The sequence below is a fragment of the Sphaerodactylus townsendi genome, linkage group LG12, assembly GCF_021028975.2.
Source record: "Sphaerodactylus townsendi isolate TG3544 linkage group LG12, MPM_Stown_v2.3, whole genome shotgun sequence".
NCBI lineage: Eukaryota > Metazoa > Chordata > Lepidosauria > Squamata > Sphaerodactylidae > Sphaerodactylus > Sphaerodactylus townsendi.
The window spans coordinates 42345535-42367561 of NC_059436.1; the positions used below are offsets into that span (position 1 = coordinate 42345535).

At 45.3% G+C, this 22027-nt stretch overlaps 1 protein-coding gene across 1 annotated transcript in view; it reads left to right on the forward strand.

Moving 5' to 3' along the window:
- The window catches only part of PAPPA (pappalysin 1), a 299243-nt gene that overhangs the window by 38045 nt on the left and 239171 nt on the right, over nucleotides 1-22027 (forward strand). Inside the window, exon 3 of the mRNA XM_048512627.1 lies at nucleotides 20740-20885. Coding sequence (XP_048368584.1) covers nucleotides 20740-20885 — 146 coding nt within the window. The remainder of the gene's footprint in view (nucleotides 1-20739; nucleotides 20886-22027) is intronic.

The window sequence follows — 22027 nt, forward strand, 5'->3', positions numbered from 1 at the left end:
AAGTTACCTTCAGCGTGTCCTGATATCACCAGAAAAGCAGGAGTAAGTAGTTTCACGTGCATGTTTGTGAGTGTTGTACTTTGTCACAAATACTACAGCTTGCATCATTAAACCCCCTTTCCTGGTGCTCTTTCATCTTCCCCAAATATTTGCCTGCGTCTTCAAGCAGAGAGGGGCAAATGTCAGGAGATTCAAAGATAACAGGATGCAAATAAGCCACCCAAAATTCCTGAACAAATTTCCAAGTATGAAACTTACATTTGGATGGGGGTGGAAAAACACAGGACATCTGCACAGACAAAAGGTTTCAGAATTGTGCATTAAAGATGATCTGGTTAAAGCTATTCCTGGATTTTGAGTATGTCCTCCTTTACTACGAATATTCCCAATTTTCTATAACATGCTCTTGGTAAATTACTCACATGATATTGCCCCGAGTTTTGCTTTGGGGGCATTCCTTGCTAAAATGTTAACGTGAATAATGTTCACCATTATTCAGGGTTAGGGAGCTGTAGCCAGTGGTGGGATTCAGCCGGTTTGCACCGCTTCGCCAGAACCGGTTGTTAAAATGGTGCTTGTAAACAACCTGTTGTTAAAGTATTTGAATCCCACCATTGGAACCGGTTGTTAAATTATTTGAATCCTACCACTGGCTGTAGCTGATTGGTAGAGCACCTGGTCTGTGCTCAGAAGATTCCAGGTTTGGTCCTTGGCATCTCCAGATACAGGATGACTAGTAATTGACTCTGGAGCGCCCCTGTTATTCAGAGTAGGTAATTCTGACTTAGGAGGACAATGTTTGTCTCAGTGACAAAGTTCATGAAGAAAGGCCCTTTCCCCCCTTACCGTTTGCAGCGCGCTACTCTCAGCGCGAGTCATTTCTGGCGCGGGGTCATGTTCCCCACTGTCCCACGCTCTGCGCGGGGTCATCAAAAGGTGCCGTTTTTCAGCGCCAGAAATGACATGCGCTGAGGGGACGCGAGAGCGGCAGAGTTGGGGCGGCTGCGTTGTCGCCGCCCGGACTCGTGGGGAGCACCGCTGGACCCCGCGCTATTTGGGGAGAGTAGCGCGCAGCAAACGGTAAGTGCGGAAAGGGCCAATATGTCAGATTCATCTCCAATACAAAAAATCAGGGTTTTTTTTTTTTTTTTTTTTTGCTGCTTATGATCCTAGGGAGCTGCTACTAGCCAGATCAAACAATGTTGAGCCAGTGGTTTGATGTAGTAAAAGCAGGGACCCTGGTCATGTTGTCTGGGGTGCCAAGGCACTCAGTGACTCCTTTTCTGGTGCTCACTGTGGTTTTAGAAAGCGGCCAGAGCCAGGAGGGGCTTTTGCCCAGCAAGCCATTGTTTGGCCAGTGAAGATCTTGTATTATCAAAGTCCTTTGCAGCCAGAATCAACTGGCCATTGTGGGTTTTCCAGGTTGTGTAGCCGTGGTCTGGTAATTTTTGCTCCGAAAGTTTTCCTGCATCTATGGCTGGCATCTTCAGAGGCAGATCATGGTAAGATGAGCCATGGCAAGAAACACAGCTTACTGCGACATGCCTCTGAAGATGCCAGCCATGGATACAGGTGAAACGTTAGGAGTGAAAACGGCCAGAACACGGCCACACAACCTGGAAAACCCACAACAGCCAATGGAGAACTATTTGTCTGGGCAGATTTTTTTTTTAAAAAGTTACTTCTACAATGACTGCCTCCGCAGAATAAGGATATTAATTGCATGGCTAAAGCTAAGCTGTGTGGATTTACTACCTCACTGGTAAATTCATTGTAGCAGAAAATTTGAATTGAATTATTATTTTATTATGAACTTGCAGGTTTGGGGGTTTGCTCAATTTTTGTTCTATACAGTGTTTTATCTTTTTTATATATGATAAATGAACTTATTTCAGTACAACATATACTGGTCGAGAGTGAGAATTTTCAGTGGTTTCTAAACTTTGGTTTAATTGGTACCTGGTTAATTTTGACATCTGAAGGGGTAAGGGCACAGGTGTCAAACTCGCGCCCCTCCGGATGTTATGGACTACAGTTCCCATCATCCCCTGCCAGCATGATGCTGGCAGGGGATGATGGGAACTGTCATCCATAACATCTAGAGTGCTGCATGTTTGACACCTATGGGTAAGAGTGAGTAAGAGGTAGCAGGGCATGGGAAGTTATGCTTGGTATGAAAACAGGAATGTAATATTCGTGTCCGTATCTTCACCTAGGAAATGTTGCACATCTCCAAATACACATTCCTTTGCTTTGGACAGATTGTTGGTCCAGGCATGGAAAAGGATGTTCTTGGTTGAGTATGAATGTTTGCCAAGAATCACAGGGAGGAAAGAAACATACATAGCAACCCTTCTGGAAAAAAATTGTAGGAATTGTTTAGTCAGTTTGATTATTCTACCGTTTTTGGCAGGCTTCACAATGTGCGCTTATAGAAGCATTTGAAATATTTTTTACCCTGCTTTTCTATGAACACCTATGCAAGCCACTTATGTAGCAACAGTTTTATTGTTAGGGACGTCCTCTCGTGAATGAAATCTAGTTAGTCATATGAATTTGAGTTAATTAAATCAGCTCTCCCCAATGATATTTAATATCTATATGCAGCCCCTGGTAGAGCTTGTTTGGAACTTTGGGCTGAGTTGTCACCAGTACGCTGATGACACAGCTTGTTGTGTTGATGAGTGGGCAGTCGGCCCCCACCCCAGATGTTCTGGCACAGTGTCTGGAGCAGGGGTCTGCAACCTGCGGCTCTCCAGATGTTCATAGACTACAAATCCCATCAGCCCCTGCTGAGTTGAGGCCATACAATCCAATTTTATCTGCTGGCCTCCCAACAATTAACCACCAATGCACCACTGTCATCTGGCATCAGCCCCTCTGTAAATTTTCCCCACGCTCAGGCCCTTTCTGAACGGGCCCAATACAGCGCCCTGGGGATGGCAAAAACACCGTCCCCAGGGAGCTGTTCGCATGGGGGGGTGCGGGTGCTTTGCGAAGCCGCTGTTTCCCAACCTCGCTCCCTGAGTGAGGTTTTTGGGAAACAGCGGCTTCCAACCGCTGCCGTGCGAACGGCAGCAGCTGGAAGGTGCCATCCCTCTCCCCTTTCCCAATCGACTTACCTTCCCTGCGACCGTCATGTACGCTGACCCAACCCCCACCATGGCCGTGCGGAAACAGCCTCAGATAATAAGAGTCTGAGCTGAATGTGTTGGATGGTTTTATAGGTGTAGATTGTTGTTTTGCCATCTGGATTCTGGTTAGATGTCAATGAGATGATTTTTTTTTTAAAAAAAATTAAAATGTTTTTATAAACTGTTTTTAAGTTGCCCTGAGCCCAGCTTTGGTCAGGAAGGGCAGATATAAAATCAATAAATAATCATAACAATATATCTGTAGACATTTGCTTATGGAAAAACAATATCACTGAAGAAAAAAAACATCTTGGGGATAAAGAAGGGGGGTTGTTTTTTATACCCTGCTTTTCTCTACTAGAAGGAGTTTCAGAGCGTTTACAACTACCTTTCCGACAAGAGAAAACTTGTGAATAGGTAGGACTGAGAGAGTTCTGAGAGAACTGTGAGTGGCCCAGGGTCACCGAGCAGGCTTCATGTGGAGCAGTGGGGAATCAAACCCGGTTCTCCAGATTAGAGTCCACCACACTTAACCACTGCACCATTCTGGATGGGGCATACCTAGGTGGCAACATGGTCTGCTTCTGTGTTGGAGAGGAACAGAAGGGTTCCTTCAATGGGAGCATTTGTTCCCGACAGTGTTTGTAATTTCCTGCATAACCCATGGATTAACAATGCAATCCAGTCTAAGACAGTTCACTAAACCCAGCTTCAACTGGAATAACTCAACATGAGATTGCTCGGGTAGACTAGCAAGACCAATTCAAGTCATGAACGTGAACACCCAAAGCTGCCTGAATCAGACTCTTTGTCCATCAAGGTCGGCATTGTCTACTCACATTGGCCACAGCTGTCCAGGTTCTCAAGTTGAGGTCTTTCACATCACCTACCACCCAAGCCTTTCAGCTGGAGTTTCCAGGGATTGAACCTAGGGCAGGGGTCTGCAACCTGTGGGTCTCCAGATGTTCATGGACTACAATTCCCATCAGCCCCTGCCAGCATGGCCAATTGTAGTCCATGAACATCTGGAGAGCCACAGGTTGCAGACTCCTGACCTAGGGCCATCTGCATGACAAAAATATCCTTTACCACTTAATCCTGGCCCTTCCTCTTATCTTGGTGTAGGCCAGTGATGGCAAATCTTTTCAAGACCAAGTGCCCAAACTGCAACCCAAAACCCACTTATTTATCGCAAAGTGCCAACATGGCAATTTAACCTGAATACTGAGGTTTTAGTATAGAAAAAACGGTTGGCTCCAAGGTGCGCATTACTCGGGAGTAAGCTTGGTGGTAGTCGGTGTCTTTGCTTCAAAGCAACTGTGCAATGCTTCGAACGGGTGAATCACGACCCTAGGAGGGTTTACTCAGAAGCAAACCCCATTGCCAGCAACCGAGCTAACTCCCAGGTAAAGGATCACACTTTTGTTCTTCCCATTAAAATCAATAGGGTTTAACAGCGCTTAACAGGGTTACCTACACTGCTTCCCCAAAACTAGGTCTTAGGTTTAATGCTAATAATCTCACTGAAATAATTACACTATTATCACATGACGAACTCTGTGCACGCATGCCCACAGAGAGGGCTGTGAGTGCCACCTCTGGCACCTGTGCCATAGGTTTGCCACCACTGTTGTAGGCCCTACCTGTCAAGCTCAGTTGTTCTTTTCAGCCATGTACACCATCCCGAGCTCATAAAATAATAAAAAGAGAGCGGGAGAGGGGTGCTACTCTCCTACATCTCTGCATAGGTTTACCCTGTTAGACTTCCTTTGAATCAGCAACGGTTGTATAAATAGCCAACTGTCAGTATCTTTATTCTGTCCAACACCCATCATCCTAATCTGGCAACAGAGTGAGTATGACGTAAGCGATCAGTGGGCAGCAAGAAAGATGGGATTCAGCCTGTTGTGTGGGAGATGTCTCACTGGCTGTGATACTGGACCTGTTGTATCGAGGAAGAGGCAGCTGTTTGTCTTGTTATCCCGTTCCTCTCCCTCCTGGGCTGCCTTCTAGTCTGTCGAATGAAAACTTGCATTTGGAACAAGCCTGAGCATGCATTTGGGTGAGGAGATGCATGCAATCCCATGACTGGATTTCGGCATCCCTAGTGGCGCCCGAACAGCCCACAGGTTATCTTTCCCCAATGAGACTCTAGCCGGGGCAACCTTTGAATGACGTACTTGGAGCTCTGTGACATTTCAGGTGGTGGTCTTGTGCTATCCCAGGATTTGCGCATTTCTCAAGCACAGGGCGTTTGCCTCTGTGGCAAGGGTTCTGGGATGGAACAATACCTTTTCCATATGTCTCATCTCTTTTTCACTTACTACAATGAATTACTAGTTTGAGTGGTTGGGAATTTTATGTGTGTGTATTGGGGGGGGGGGGAGCACGCTGATTACTGGCCATTCCAATGAGATGCGTAAAGGACATATTCCAATGACAGGCAGAAAAGCTTTGATCTCCATCCAAGATTGCACTCATGGCTTTGAAATGCGGTTTTGGCAGGGCTGGAATCTGGCGTCTTTGGCCTGGGCCCATGTGACTGACATTACGTTCTCTGTCACGGGACCCAAATATCCTTGAGAAGGCTAAGCATGGCTCACAGATTACGCTGGGGAGAAAAAAAGATACTTCCTCTCACTGACAGCTATATCGCTTTACTTTAAGCGCAGGCAGCAGCCGCAGTGTTGGGGGAAACTAATTGGCTGTCCCCAATATCTGGAAAATTTCCTTCTGTCCTGGGGACAGAGTAGGTCAGAGTAGGTGTGAAGCTGCAGTTGTGTGATTAGAATTCCCTATGTGCATGGGCATAGCTATGTACAACAGTACTTGTGACACATACACACACACACACACACCCCTGGGCACTGCGCCCCTCCCATATCTGCATATCCCGCATTGCACCCATGCCTGTGTGCAGATTTGGCCTTGAAGATCAACTGCAGGGGTTATGAATGGGAGCCATGGTTGGAATGGGGGGGGGCATAATTCTCTCCCCCCCCCCCAGCTTTTTCTCAAATATAAAATACACCTCCAATTTCAGCAGAGTGTTTGTTAATGAACATAAGAACTAGCCTGCTGGATCAGACCAGGGTCCATCTAGTCCAGCACTCTGCTACTTGCAGTGGCCCACTAGGTGCCTTGGGGAGCTCACATGCAGGATGTGAAAGCAATGGCCTTCTGCTGCTGCTGCTCCCGAGCACCTTGTCTGCTAAGGCATTTGCAGTCTCAGATCAAAGAGGATCAAGATTGGTAGCCATAGATGGACTTCTCCTCCATAAATCTGTCCAAGCCCTTTTTAAAGCTATCCAGGTTAGTGGCCATCACCACCTCCTGTGGCAGCATATTCCAAACACCAATCACATGTTGTGTGAAGAAGTGTTTCCTTTTATTAGTCCGTATTCTTCCCTCCAGCATTTTCAATGAATGCCCCTGGTTCTAGGTGTTTTAGGTGAGGTATCTTCGAAACTTTGAATCCTCAATGTGAGAACCTCTGCCAATTTTCATATCGAGTATTCAAAGCTTCGAAGATACCTCACCTAAAACTAGCAAACAAAAAAACCCTGATTTTGGCAGGGAATGCTGAGTTGATTCTTGTACTTAAAGCTCAGAAAAGGCAGCCAGCGACGATGCCCACAGGGGAACCATCCCAGGGGACCTGCAATAAAATGATGGGTGGCACGGAGGCTTCTAACTGCAGAAAATGGCAGGCGTGAGCTGCTGGGTTAGGTTTACAGCAATACTGACTGCTCTCCACACATCAAGGAGAACTCAATCCGAGTCCACCTTGGGAAAAAAAGATCACTAATTTAGCATAGGCCCCTTCCGCACACGCAAAATAATGCGTTTTCAAACCACTTTCACAACTGTTTGCAAGTGGATTTTGCTATTCCACACAGCTTCACAGAGCACTGAAAGCAGTTTGAAAGTGCATTATTCTGCATGTGCGGAATGAGCCATTGTCTGAAAAATCCAGGTTGAACTTAAACAAATCATCCCAAGAATGTTTTGGGGGAAAACCTGTGAAGAGTTCTTCCCCAAAACACTTCTTTTGACATCTTCAAGCTGTGCTGTGCAGAAAGGGATAATGTTGGGTTTAGACCAAAGAGAGTTAGATGTTGATGCCTGCTAGCCCAGTAAGTTAAATCAGAGATGAGTAGCTGAATCCATCTGGTCCTGGTGCATATGTTGTATTAATGCATAGCCATGTATAGTAAGATACCATGCTGGGCATTGTTCTGTGTGTCATATGCTGTAGCTACAGAGATGTGATTTGAACCATCAGAACATGTCCTCAGCCAGTTGTATGTTTTCTAATGTAGCTTCCCTCCAAGAACAAACATCTTCCTTTGTAAATCCAAGGAGGAAACAGTAGTGTTGCAAAGCAAACGTGGGCCCCTTTCGCACATGCAGAATAATGCATTTTCAATCCACTTTACAATTGTTTGAAAGTGGATTTTGCTCTTCCGCACAGTAAAATCCAGCTGCAAAGTGCATTAAAAGTGGATTGAAAGCGAATTATTCTGCATGTGCGGAAGGGGCCGTATACAGCTTACTACAGACTGAGCAGAAGCTTCAACAGTGTGTAACAGTGTGAGAAAAAAGAAAGGCTTTGGACACTGCTGTTCTTTAGTATGTGAACAGGACTGTTATAAACGTGTCCCTGTTTTTCAAATGTGGGAGGGTGTGCTATGAGCTGGCAGCTGGATGGGATCAGTAGGGTTCATTCCATGTTTGTTTAGGGCTGGCCAAGTTCCTTCGGCTGGGTGAGCGAAAGCCGGCAAGGTTGGGGATGCTGCAATAAAGAAGGCCTGACTTACTGTCCTTGCCTGCTAAATGATTAATGGGATTGAGGTTGGCCCGACCTGGAAGAGCTCGTATAGTGTTCTCAGCCAATCAGGAAACTGGACAGGAGCCAATCAGAGCCTGGGGAATCCTGTAGCCTGCAAAGAATGTTGGACAAAGCTGTGATCTTGTCTGGTGGGGAAGGCTGTCCAACTGGTTGAGGCTCCGCGTCCCTGCTTTGAGTCCCACAAGAGTGGGGAATGTTGGATTTTGTCTCATAAGGGTGAAGCCATTGGGAGACCCTAATCTCACATCTCATCGTGTTTTCTGCTTAGTGCCAATTCTCCTGTTTCCTCCCCCTTCCACATTTCTAAGTTCACCCCTCAAGCCACAGCAGCACGAAGGCTCGCCCACCCTGCTCTTCCCCTCAGCCATAGACACTCTGCAAATTCCAGTATCAGCCTGTACCATAGTGTGGGCCAAAACTCAGAACAGGTGTATGTTTGTGCAGTTGCAGGGGTTTTGAAAGGGGAGGGGGACTCAGTTGCGCAAACTAGCACCAGATGTGAGCCGAAGCCTTGCTTGTTTCTCAAGCTGGAGTCAGAGGTGTTTGGCTCTGGTTGAGATGAGGGAGTCAAAGATTGCTACAATAGGAGTGAATTTCCAACACCAGCCCAAAGGCAGCAAATGCGGATTTCAGTTGATAATGTTATTCCTTGAAGACATGTGTTTGTGTGTGTGTGTGAGTGAGAGAGGGGGGGAGAGGGAGGGGAGAGAGAGAGCTTATTGGGCAGGAGGGAGCAGCCATCCGCTGGCAAGTGACTTGTGGGTAGAAAAACTGAAAAGATTTTCAAGAAGAAGTATGCAGTAACTTCGGGAGGAAGCATTAATATTTCATGACATATGCCCAGACCCTATTTGCTAGAAACAAGACCCCATTCAAGGGTCCACTGTTCCTCTTTTGTCCCGTGTGTGCATTTTGAGTCATGCCTCATGGTCTGAATTGCAAGTGCTGCTCTTCAGGGGTCAGCTTGCTCCTTCATGCTCTCCAAAAGGCAAATCTTGGGGTGGATCTTTAACCAAAACCAAAACACTTAGGCCCGTTGCACATGAAGCACTGTCCGTGACGCTCCTCGCTCTGCAGTGCATTCACAGTGGCGCCTGCTCACGTTTCCTTCTTTGCAGGCGAGGAGGTGCCTACTGCCTGCTGTGTGGCTTGCACGGCTTGCCTGCCCCCACTTCCGGGTCCTTCCCCTGTGATTGCAAGATTGTCAACTTTTTTTTAGCCCTTTAAATGTTCTAGTGATATGAGAAATATTGCTATTATACAGGCTTGTTACTTTTTTGGGGTGGGTGGGGGTGGGTGGGAGGTACCTGTTAGTCCACTGGAAATACCTGTCAGCTGTGGGAGGGGGAGACCAGAAGGAGTGGAAACCCCAAGGGAAAACATTGGGATGTACCCACTTTTGGAAACTACAGGGCTTCTAGCATCTTTTACACAGTAAATGTAAGCATGTCTGCCATGAAATCTCTGCCCTGAAGGAACTTAGCTTTGCTGCAGGGCAAAACACCAGTAGATAATCAAGACATACCCAAATCAGAAGGGAGATACAGGCTATTTCATGGTAAGTGAATATATCTATGCATAAGAACATAAGAACAAACCTGCTGGATCAGACCAGAATCCATCTAGTCCAGCACTCTGCTACTCTCAGTGGCCCACCAGATGCCTTTGGGAGCTCACATGCAGGATGTGAAAGCAACGGTCTTCTGCTGCTGCTGCTCCCGAGCACCTGGTCTGCTAAGGCATTTGCAATCTCAGATCAAGGAGGATCAAGATTGGTAGCCATACATCGACTTCTCCTCCATAAATCTGTCCAAGCCCTTTTTAAAGCTATCCAGGTTAGTGGTCATCACCACCTCCTGCGGCAGCATATACAAGGTAGAGTAGAGCATTCCAAGTAGTAGTAGTAGTATTGCCAAGAAGATAAGACCATGAGAAGAGCCCTGCTGGATCAGACCAGCAGTTCATCTGTCTCACACAGTGGCCAACCAGTTTCCATGGACAGCCAACAATAGGGCATAGCAGCCAAAGTATGTCCTTTTGTCCATCTCCCTTAATCTACTACCTGTCAACTTCATTAAGTCCCCTTGAGTTCTGATAATCTAAGGCTCATTCCGCACATGCAAAATAATGCACTTTCAAACTGCTTTTTAAAAAGAAAATGAAATATTTTGCTCATCGTTAAACAAATGAATGAATTGTCCTCGCAATACTACATTGGACACCTAGTTCCCTCCCCTTTTTTCACTTAGTTCATTGTTGTGGTTTCAGTAGCATTGTGTGTGGACAGCTTCCCTTCACATGCACCAATGTTCAACCCTGAGATGAAGTGGAGCACAAAACAAACATTACAGAAACCTTGGGAAACCTCCTCTTGTAGAACCAGAGCATTGTTCTGGCACGTGCAGAACAAAATTAGATGATAGGAAATCAAGAGGTCTGCATATTTTCCATGGGTCTGCAGAGAACTCAGAGTGGGTGGGAGAGATGAGAAAATGTGTAAATGTCCACAGCACTTCATCTTCCAAGATATATTTGTGACCTTTGACCTTGAGACAAATATTGCACGGGATGAAAATAAAGCTTTTGCTAGCTACATCCCCAAGGAGGTTTCTTTTCCTCTGTGATTTAGCAGAAGGGGGTTTGGGGACACCCATCCTGGAGTTACTTGTGAGTCAGTGACCTCAGCGAGAGGCAAGGGAAAAAGACACGAGGAGGGAAATCCAGTATTACAGAAACCTAAATCTGTTTTCCATTGGGGTGTTCTCCAGAGAAGGCTGGAAACGCTTTAGTCCCAAGCCAGCTCCTGTAGTCTCCCGTCGTTTTGGGAATGGAAGAAGCCTCACAAAGAATTTAAGGAACCCAGTTCAGTGGAACAGAAGAGCAAGCAGTTCGTGAGAGCTGCATGTACGTCAGGCAAAAACACACTCCGCTTGTGGAGATAGGTGTACAAAGCCAACTCTCTTCGAGCTGCACAGCATTTCTGGCCAAGAAAGTGTCATTCCCTTTCTGGTTTTTCCACGTTGCCCCCATGTGCAAATGAGCCAACAAAGATGAGGGCTACGTGTTCCGAAGTGATTGTTGTGGGTTTTTTTCTCTTGGCTGTAGCATCAGTCTGACTTCCTTGCATGCCTACACTTCAACTGCAATTGAACAGATTTCCCCCATTCTGATCTTTTATGGCTCTGCACGCTTTCTTTGCGTTGCCTTCTACTTCTCCAGTATCCCAGTTGAATTTGGAAGTATCAAAAATTAATTCCCAAATTAGAGCATGGATTAGTCGCAGCTTTGAATTCTTCCATGTAATTTGTACCCTCTCTATTCAGGAGCCCGGTGGTGCATAGTGGTCAGCTGCAGTACTGCAGTCAAAAGCTGGGCTTGCAACCTGATTCGATCCTGATGGAAGTCAGTTTCTGGTAGCCGGATCAGGGTTGACTCAGCCTTCCATCCTGGTTAAATGAGTGTCCAGCTTGCTGGCGGTGAAGTGTAGAGAATTGGAGAAGGCAATGGCAAACCACCTCTTAAAGTCTGCCTGGTAAATGTTGTGATGTAACATCACCCATGGGTCAGTAGTGACCTGGTGATTGCATAGAGGTCTACCTTAATCTTTTTATCTATTAATGATACACCTGTATTGTCAAAGGCTTTCACGGCCGGAATCACTTGGGTGCTGTGTGGTTTCCGGGCTGTATGGCCGTGTTCTAGCAGCATTCTCTCCTGATGTTTCGCCTGCATCTGTGGCTGGCATCTTCAGAGGATCTGATGTTGGGAAAGCAAATGGAGTATATATACCTGTTGGAGTGTCCAGGGTGGGTGAAGAAACATTGTCTGTGAGTAGCAAAGAAGACAGCCAGGTCAATAGGTGGGGGCATCTGAATAGAAGTATGAATAACAATGAAGTCTATAGCATGGGAGTAACAATGAAGATAGCAAGGTCAATAGGTGGGAGCATCTGAATAGAAGTATCCTGGCCTTTGTTTCCTTTGTCTATAGTCATCCTATGTTTGTGTGGAGCTGATTAGTCACTGTCTTGACTCTAGTATTTTTCAGCACTGGCAGCCAAGTTCTGTTCATTTTCATGGTTTCTTCCTTTCTGTTGAAGCACAAGGAAGAAACCATGCTATAGACTTTATTGTCATCCATGAACACAGCCATACAGCCCGGAAACCACACAGCACCCAAATGATACACCTGCATTGCTAAAGCCTTGCACAAGAGCAATTGCAATGTGATCACCTGGAGTTGTGTAAACATCCTCTGGTAAAACATCACTTCTAAGAGATTGTTGATACAGCCATGTATAAAGTTGCACCTTTTTTTCTTTGGCAACATTTTATCAATGTGCACATGTTCAGGTACCTAGTCCTGTACTACCAAATGCCAGGAAACTTAGGAGACAGTACCTGAGAAGAGTGGGGTTTCTGGGGAATGTGACACCTCTTTCAAGTGACGTTCTAGGAATTTCCCTGAAACTTTATGTTTGAGATTAAGGGAAATTCCTGGAGCATTACCATCAGCAGCTCCACCACACTTTAGATCTGCTGCTCCTCAAATTGTTTGGGGTGGTTGATGGCCCTCTACCTCTGGCCCACTACCTCTGTAGATGAGGAGACATTGTAAGGTACTGAAATCTGAGCAAACAGTATATATGAATCACATTCTCTGCACAACATAAATTTCAGCAATGAAAAAAGAATTGAACCATGAAGGATTTTTAATTCAATCCCTCCACTTTGGAAATGGGCCTGGCTGATTGAAAACTCCAAAGTTCAGGAAGAAATTTGGAGGAGGAGAGTTTTGGAAGCATCTCTAACTTTAATATACAATGTACCTTTTCATCATAACAAGGCTACTTTCATTTTGGTTAGCATGATGGAATTACATGTCCCATTCAACCTGTTGTACATACTTTGAGGGGCAATGACTACTTTGCCTTCAGTGTCAGATTTAGATATTTAATATCAAGTGTCATCTTGAGCTGTTGACAGGCAGTCTGAGTTCAGGGCAGGTAGCAAGTAAAGCCATAGTCAGGCAGGTACAAAGTCAAGGCATGTAATGAATAGAGGCATGTCCAGGTAGGTCCAAAGTGAGGCAGTCCAGGAGCAGAAGCAGGCAGACAGGCTAGAAACTGAGGTTCAGACAAACTAAGCAGGAAGTCAGGTGCATGGAGCTTCCCTGTGAAATACACTAATTGCATCCAGGCAGAGGCAAGGCTATGACAGTGTTTATATAGGATGTCCTTGCTAATGAGATCAGGATCCTGAAAAGACTCAGTCATCCTCTAATGTTGCCCTTTCTATCTTGCAACCTTTTGCCATAACAAGCTGCAATGTGGGCACTTCTCCTTTTATTACTGAGATGCTGTCTCTGTCTTGCCTCCTTTATGCAGCTGGCAGGGAATGGCTTGATTTCAGTGGTTTTAAAATGTGACTGTATCACTTTTTTATAGTGCTAGCTGCCTTGGTGGCCTTTGTGAGGGCAGAAACATGTACCTATTTTTTAAAAATAAATATAGGGCTTTTTGTAAATAAATAAATAACTGTAAACAAACAAACAAACAAACACATAAATATGGTAGGTGAACTCCTACACTCAACTGTTCATTCTCAATCAAGTGACCAGTAGGAGCAAGATCGAATGGCATGACAGCTTCTGCAGGGTTTCCCCCCGAATCCACAGGCATGGAGCAGCAGTGGCACAGTGGCTAAGAGCAGGTCTACTCTAATCTGGAGGAATCAGGTTTGATTCCCTGCTCTGCCACTTGAGTTGTGGAGGCTTATCTGGGGAATTCAGATTAGCCTGTGCACTCCCACAAACACCAGCTGGGTGACCTTGGGCTAGTCACAGTTCTTCTGAGCTCTCTCAGCTCCACCTACCTCACAGGGTGTTTGTTGGGAGGGGAAGGGAAAGGAGATTATCAGCCCCTTTGAGTCTCCTTACAGGAGAGAAAGGGGGATAAAATCCAATGCTTCCTCTTCTTCTAACCTAGGGATTCCCAAAGAGGGCAATACCATCCCCTGGGGCAGTGGAAACATCAAGGGAAGCTGTGATGGGTTTTGAGGTGGTAGGGGGTAGCAGAGAATTTTGGAGCAATAGTGGTTCAGTTCAGGGATTCATGGGCCAGCTGATGAAAAAAAGTATTGTCCTTCCATCCTGGTGCCTGGTGAGATTAAAGGAAAAACAGATGCACTCTCCTCACTGTGTAGCCCAGGTGGGAGGGGGAACCAAGGCTAAGAACCAGCAAAAGCACCTTTCTTACTCAATTTCTCCCCCCCCCCATTTACATGGTTCTCTCAAAAAGACCCTGCACTGTGGAATAAAGTCAAGATGTACTTCATTGCCTTTTCAGCATCATATTTACTAGAGCAGGGCTTCACCCTGCAGTCAACCAGTTTCTTTCCAGAGAAACAGACTGAACATTACTGAGTGTGATGATATAAGACTTCTTTTTAGTCCCTTTCAGCCTGATGTTGAGAAACTGCACCAAGCACATCCATCTGTGCTGGCTCATGACACCATCTAGGCTTGGAGATTTCAGGTGCACCGAATCTGGGATTCGGCCCGAATCTGGGCGAATTTGGGAATATTCAGGCAAAAATATATTCGGGCATACTGAATCTGGTATTCGGGCTTATTCGGTCATGCAGATCCTTTTATTCCCAAATAAGCCCGGATCCAAATTTTACCAAATATTTAAGGTATTGACCAAGCATACATCCATCTCATAAAAACTGTGAAGACACATTGGGTGAGTTGCAAAGATACCCTTGAATATAGCTAAAGCAGCTCAATAAATTGGTTTGCTTTTACTAGGTCATGCTTTCTTTGTGAAATGCATGTGTGTGTTTACAGTGTTAGAAGTTGCTTTGAATTTGCAGTAGACCTAATACCAAGAAAGAAGTGCATGTGTGTTGGGGGGTGGTCTAGAGGCGTGGCCTGGGAGCCAAGGGGGTGGCAGCCCGATGTTCGGGAACCACTGCTCTAACCTATATGACTTCATCACAAACCCTGTGAGATTGGTTACACTGAAAGAAAATGGCTAGTTAGCTAGTGCCCAGTGAACTCCACAAAAGAAGTGGCATTTCATCCTGAGTCTCCCAGGCTTGGTCCGCCACTTATATTAACCACACCACAGTGGCTTTCATGTGAATGATATATGAAGAAAGATCTGCTGCGTGATATGAGATACGCTGCATGAATAAGTGTTGAGAACTAGTGGATGGAGAGCTGGACTTGGGTTTTGTGGTAGCACAGTGGTGCCTCAATTTCCTGCCTGTCAAACTAGGGGGACATATGTATTGTCGAAGGCAAACTAGGGGGACATAGTTCAAAAATGGGAGGGGCATAGCTCAAAAAAGGCTGCAAAACAAATTCCCCAATTACAAAACACCGTGTGGTGATGATTCTGACCAAAAAGGGGGGAAAGTCTTCCATTTTTTTATCCAACTGCAGTTCTCTTCATGTCTTTGTTTGCCTTTGAGTTGGCTTTCTACATGTTATTCCTGCAGAGGATGTGCGCTGCAGGTGGGGGCTGTGTATATTCTGCACCAAATTCAATTTTACAATCCGAGAAGCATGAATTATGCACATGTGTGGCAGCAAATGCTTTGTGTTGGGCTCGGCCGCTTTGAGCGATGTGCCCCCACCCCGGCACAACGTATTGCACACAATTCTGGAAGTGGCTTTTATGGCTGACAGAAGAGGAACAGGGGAAAGCATAGCCCACTGTGTGAGCAAAACTTTGCTCTTGGTCCTCCACCTCCCTGATTCACTTTTTGGAAATAATCTGTAGGAGTTACTGTTTCTTACGAAAGGGGGAGGCAGAGGGGGATGAAAGGAAGTTTGTGGGAACATTTGGGAAGCTTTTGTCTGTATCCATGAGGTGTCAAAACTTGGCTTCTCACACTGGCAAAAGCTGGAATTGGGGATGAGCAAATATTCCCTGCTCTACTTCTTTTCATGTTGGTTCATATTTTAGGTCAGGGACTTCAGTTCTCTCTGTGTTTTTGCAGTTGATTTCATAAGCGTGTTTGCATCATGAACCCAACCATGTGTGTGTTTGTTTTTAATATAAAAGTTGTATGGTATTTACACCTATAGTTTATTTCCTTTTTCACATGTTACGTATGCATCACGCTAACTTATCAACACAAATAACACTGGGAAAATGCATTTAATGGGGAGGGAGGGCAGCCATGAGAAGAAACAGAAAATGAAGTGAAAATAAAGGCTTATGCACTTGATTTGCAGCAGGGAGAAACGAAGTCAAATTGGAAAATTTTGGGGTTTGAAATGGCCAGGGTTTGCAACTTAAAATCCTTCCCGCATCCCATCTGCGTCATGCACTCTTCTTCTTAGGAGGAAAAATGCAGATGGGGCAGGAGGCATCATTGGAAAAAAGGCTGTAATGGGGGAATTGGACACCTTGCTTTAACACTGCACTTCCTTATCCTCTTCAGTGACTTCTGTGGTGTTGCCCTTTTCAGTTGTTACAGTTTTGGTGTTCAAATCATGTGTGATAAACATGCTGTCTGCAATCCTTCCAATGCATGCAGTCACCATTCTGAGAATAGTTTGAAAATTTGTGTATACCAAAGTGTGACGACGTGTACATTGCTATGTATACATACAAAGTGGTGGGCATTCGAATTGAGGGCATTGCAGGTAACGGAATTTCCCCTGAGGCATAATGGCTGAAAAGAGCTTGTATCTCCATATCAAGCCAGACCAGAGCAGTTCAACGGGCTCACAGAGTTGTCTGGGCTCTTCAGGATGCCCATTTCTGAGTATCTGATACGCTCCGGTATTTTCCCACGAGGTTCTTGCATGCGTTGCTAATGAGGCATCAAGAGAGAAACAGCAGCTTACGTTTTAGTGCCCAGACCAGTTTCAGCATCCTCTTTTCCCTTGATTTCCTCCCTCTCCTTTCCTTTTTCCAGCTTTGTCTTCTGCTTAAAAGAAATTCACACAGTTTGCCTCTCTACCTCGTCCTTTCATGAACTTAGACTCCACCACTGTATTTAAAATGTGGCATCTCTCAGCAGAAAGATGGAGTGGGTCCAGTTGAGCTTGGTAAAAATTTGATTTTTGTGATGAAAAAATTGATTTTCATGATGAAATGTCCACATTCCATGGGAAGGAATCAGGTAGCAAAGGGATGCAATACAGAGAAATGGGGAAGGTCTTCCTACCATCACTGTAGAATGGGCTGCTTGCTTCCAAGAGTGCTTTTAAAAAAAATTGTTGGAAAACCTGCATACTTTTTTTCTGAGTCTTTTCTGGCCATTCCACCGCTGCCACCATCTTGCTTCCTTTCCACCCTTGGTGAGCTTCTTCTTATGCTTTGCCTGTTTCCAAAACTTACCTTCCAGCAATAATAGTATGTGTGGGGACAAGAAGGTGCACAAAGGAAGGCTGGTTCATCAGATTCCAGTTGTTCCAGATGTTTCTCCAAGGCTCATTCCGCACATGCAGAATAATGCACTTTCAAACTGCTTTCAATGCTCTTTGAAGCTGTGCGGAATGGCAAAATCCACTTGCAAACAGTTGTGAAAGTGGTTTGAAAACGCATTATTTTGCATGTGCGGAAGGGGCCCAAGTCATTTTCAGAGTACAGATCTTGGGCTGATGTGGTTCAACACCTCTGACACCCACCCCCTGCAAATAGATAGCCTGAACACAGCATCTATGTGAAGGCTATGCCAGAATCCTTCTTCTGAGGATGTACCTCTGTTTACAGAGTGGGATTTGCATGGAGGAGCATTCCTCCACATGTATTCTAAAGGTGGTATAGTCTAGACATACCTTTACAATTTCAGTGAGAGGTAAGCCTGAAAATATAGTTGTCAGGTGGGCAAGCAGTTTATTTGCATTAGCTGTTCCATAGAAATCTGTGATTGGCTTCTATATCTACCCCCTGTAACCCCAGTAATACTTTGTTCCACTGAAAGATATAGGTAGAATTGTGAGTTCATCCACTGCCTATTCCCCCCTCTGCAACCCTCTGCCTACCCCAAACATCAAGCTGGACCCGACACCTCCCCCCCAAACACCCTCCAACCCTTTCCTCACCCCAAACACTAAGCCAGGCCCAAGATCATCCCTCCCAATCTCCCTCCAACCCTCCCACAAACTTCCCCCCACACCAAACACCAAGCCAGGCCCAGCACCAGCCCTCCAAAGCCTAATACTCCTCTCCCCAAACACCAAGCCGTGCCTTCCTAAGCCCCCTGCAACCCTCTTCCAACCCCAGACACCATAGGACTGTTTTCTGCTGCTCAAACATGGTATTTTCCCTCTTCTGCCAAAGCACTGCTGACCTCACTTAGTTCTTTTGGTAGGAAAGGGCAGAAGCATCTTCAGAAGACAAAAGTTAGTACCTCTACTGCATCATCCTAAAGGGAAATAATGACTATGGTGGTGGTTTAAGACCAGGTGGAGTGGTTAAGAGAATGAGGTGTGATCCATAAAGTTGCACATTGAAATCTCAGCCACTGTCTCACCAGGAAGTCCTGATCAACCCCACCACCCCCATGACCATCCTTAAAAGTCCCACCTCTCCACCATCAGGATATTGGCTTCATGCAAATCCAAGTGATCATCAACCAATCAGAGACCACAGAATTCCACTTAATGGGAGGGGATGAGCAAGCCTCTGCTTAAGAAGTGCGGGAAAAAGTTCCCCATTGGAGACAGATTTTGCGGCTCTGGAAAGGAAATTTAGCTTAGCTGGGCTTTTATTTGGCTTTTAGTTAGTGTTTGGGGGGGGGGGGGATGCTTATTTTGACGTAACAAATCAGCATCCTGTTAAGGGCGAGTCATTCCTAACTGGTCCGTAGGTTCTGTTCAAAGGTGCCTTGAAGCTTCTGAGGTAACCTGGCAAGAATCAAATCTCCTTTCAGGATTGATTGGCCTTATTTGAGAGCCAGTTTTACCTTATATTTTAGACTAGCAGGGCACCCGTGCTTCGCTACACATACTTCATCACAGGCTCTGTATGAATTTCGGGGTGACATTCAACATACCTCTTTACAGCCTGTTTGTGAACTTTGGGGTGGCATGCAGCATATTTTCTCACAGACTGTCTGTGGACTGATGGGTTTTGCATATTTTGACCTTAACTTCCTGTAGTTGTCTTTTTCTAATGCAATGTGTTATTGCTCTCTTTCACCTCTCGGGCTCCAAAAGACGTCATTTGGAAGCATCCATTGTATTTCTGGGAAGCAGAAATAAAGTGTTCTGCCATTGGATGCTGATAGGTGAGAGAAAGAGCTGTAGAAGAGGAGTTTAGGGTAGGGTTGAATGACGGGGAGCTGGAAACTTTACCGCCACTGCGGCACATTCCTGGGGGCTCATCCCACCACTTCAGAGCATGACACCAAGCACAGGGCAATCGAAGTCCGAGATCAATCACCTTGTCTCCACAGTAATCAATGTGAGATCCATATTCAAATCCCGACAAATATTTTTTAGTCCAAGGTGAGAATTTGATTTGTAATATTTTTTGTTGTATTTGGCTGTAGCGGTCTGGTTAACATGAGGGTTTTTAGAGGAATGGTTTTTCACAGCCTCTCTATGAACTTCGGGGTGACATTCAGCATACCTCATCACAGCCTCTCTGTGAACATTTGGGTTGTTTTTCGCATATTTTGCAGCAGCTTCCTGTAGTTGTTTTTTTCTAACTGAATCTGTAAATCGCTTTCTGTGTTTAATCCCTCTCCTCCTTTTAGCTGTTTCAACAGAAGGAACAGATTCGTATGCAGCGAGGAGGTCGGTGGTAGAATCCAGTTGGTACCATTGGCTCAATTGTGCTTGTTGTTTGGTGGGCATTATCAGAACTTATTAGGTTTGACACATGGAAGTAGAACGTCAAAGTGCCCAGCTGTTAAAATCTGCAATGAAGCAAATCATTTTAACTCCCCGTACTGTATCCTTTAGCTTGGCAAGCAGGTTTTTAACTGTCACCTTTAGAATGTTCACGCATATGGCCAGAGTTCAACAGTAACGCAGATGGCCAGAGTTCAACAGTAAATGTGTAATAACTCGAGTAAAACTGAATATTTTGGAAAATTCTTTCTTAGTGAGCACCTAAACCACATAATGAACCAGTGTGCCAAATTTCAACATTGTAGGTTCTGTGGGTTTTGAGTTCTTTTGATGAGTCAGTGAGTCAGTCAGTGGTATTTCACGTTTATAGATATAGATTAAGTGAGCCACGCACAATATTTACCATGTTTACATTTTAAAAAATCTTTGTTGTTCATCTGTACCTGTGTCTTGCCTGTTGGGTCAAATGTCCAAAGAAAAGTAATCTTTATTTACCTCACATATAATTACAATTTTGAACTAGCAGGTTTCCAAAAAAGAGACCTTTAGGGAGTTCATGGTTTATGTGCTACAATCCTTTATTCGAAGCGTGTGTTACCCTTTTTATTTGATTGTGGGCAGCTGGGGTTCAGAGAACCTATAGGAGAGGCTATAGTGGGGGACTGGGCATTCTTCAGTCCAGAAAGCATTTACCTCAGAGCCCCCACACTCTTTCTGAGCCTCAGTTCCCCCAGCTGTATCATAGAGAAATGGTAGTCCTAGCCTATCTAAGAAGAATGCTATACAAAATTCCTGTGATAATACAGTCTTATCTTAAGCAAAGTTTTTATTATTAGAATACTATCCAAAAGCTGACATATCTTAGGAGGCTTTTTTCTCTTTCCTGAGCAGTTGCTCATACTTGTCTGATTTGTCTTCCTTCCATCGTAGGGCATACTTAGATGTCAAAGAACTCAAGAACATCCTCAATCTGGACGGGTCGACACATCTCAACATCTTCTTCGCTAACTCCTCTGAAGAAGAGTTGGCTGGCGTGGCCACTTGGCCCTGGGACAAAGAAGCTTTGCTACATTTGGGTGAGTCTGGCTTGGAGGGCTGGCTCCGAGATCTTTGGTGAGGTGGCTGCATAAGTCCCAGTGATGTATATTGCATCCTCAAAAGGATGTGCATGCACACCTCCTCCTGGATGAGGGTGTGGCTCCTGACCCTTTCATGTTCCTTGTAAATCTGTTGATGCCAGCAAGACTAGAAGTAATGTGGAAACATTCCACAGTAGTCACCGTATGAAACAGGAGGTTTCCCCAGGGACTTTGATGCAGGGGTGGAGTGAGGGGGTACTGCACCTAGGGCGTGCCTGCATCCTGTGCCCCTACCATGCCATGCCCTGGAACTCCCTCAGAATGCCCCCACCCTGCCCCCGCACCAGTGCAACACGCCCCACCCTGCCCCCTTGGTGCTTCGCTACTGCCTTGATGGCATTATAGTCCCCTTTTATGGTGATCTCCCATGCTCTGGAGGGACCCACATACATCTGGTAGATGGTGTGCCCTCTGCTAGACTGTGAATCATGAGGTATGTCCTATTGTGCCTAGTTGTAACCTTGACCTTGCTCAAACCTGCCCCCTTTTACTTGCCCTTGTAGTGAAGAAAAAATAGGCCAGCAAGAATTAACCTTAGGTCTGATCTCTTATCATTCCAGTAATCATCTTAAATAGCTACGGGGATTTAGGAAAATAACAAAACAAAACATAAGAATATTCCCTGCTCCACGGCTTACAACCAGGAAAATATTAAATTACAAACCCAAAAGTATATTGTGGTATTTCTCAAATGATGTCAGACTGAAAATATTTCACCTTTTTTCTATGAAGCTACTTTGAAGGGCATCTTTTCCATGTGTGTAATTTGTAAAGTGGTTAGGGAGGGAAGCAAGTTCACGAAAGAAGTGGGGGGTGCCGAACAGTGATTTATTAGCCTCTGCCTGTTGCTCAGCATGTACGGCACTAATCTCCTTGTCCAATGGGATGCTTTGTAACAGCCCCCTTATTTCAGGCTTAAGCTGGTGGTAGAGAATCATGGGGGAATGGATGATTTAGAGTCATTTGGCACTTGGCCTCATGGTCAAGGTGGGGCAGTGGGTGATCTTACTTGCAAGATATGTTCACCTGCTCAGGGCTTTGAAGCTGGATCCTGCAGTGAAGCTGCCAGATATCCAGAG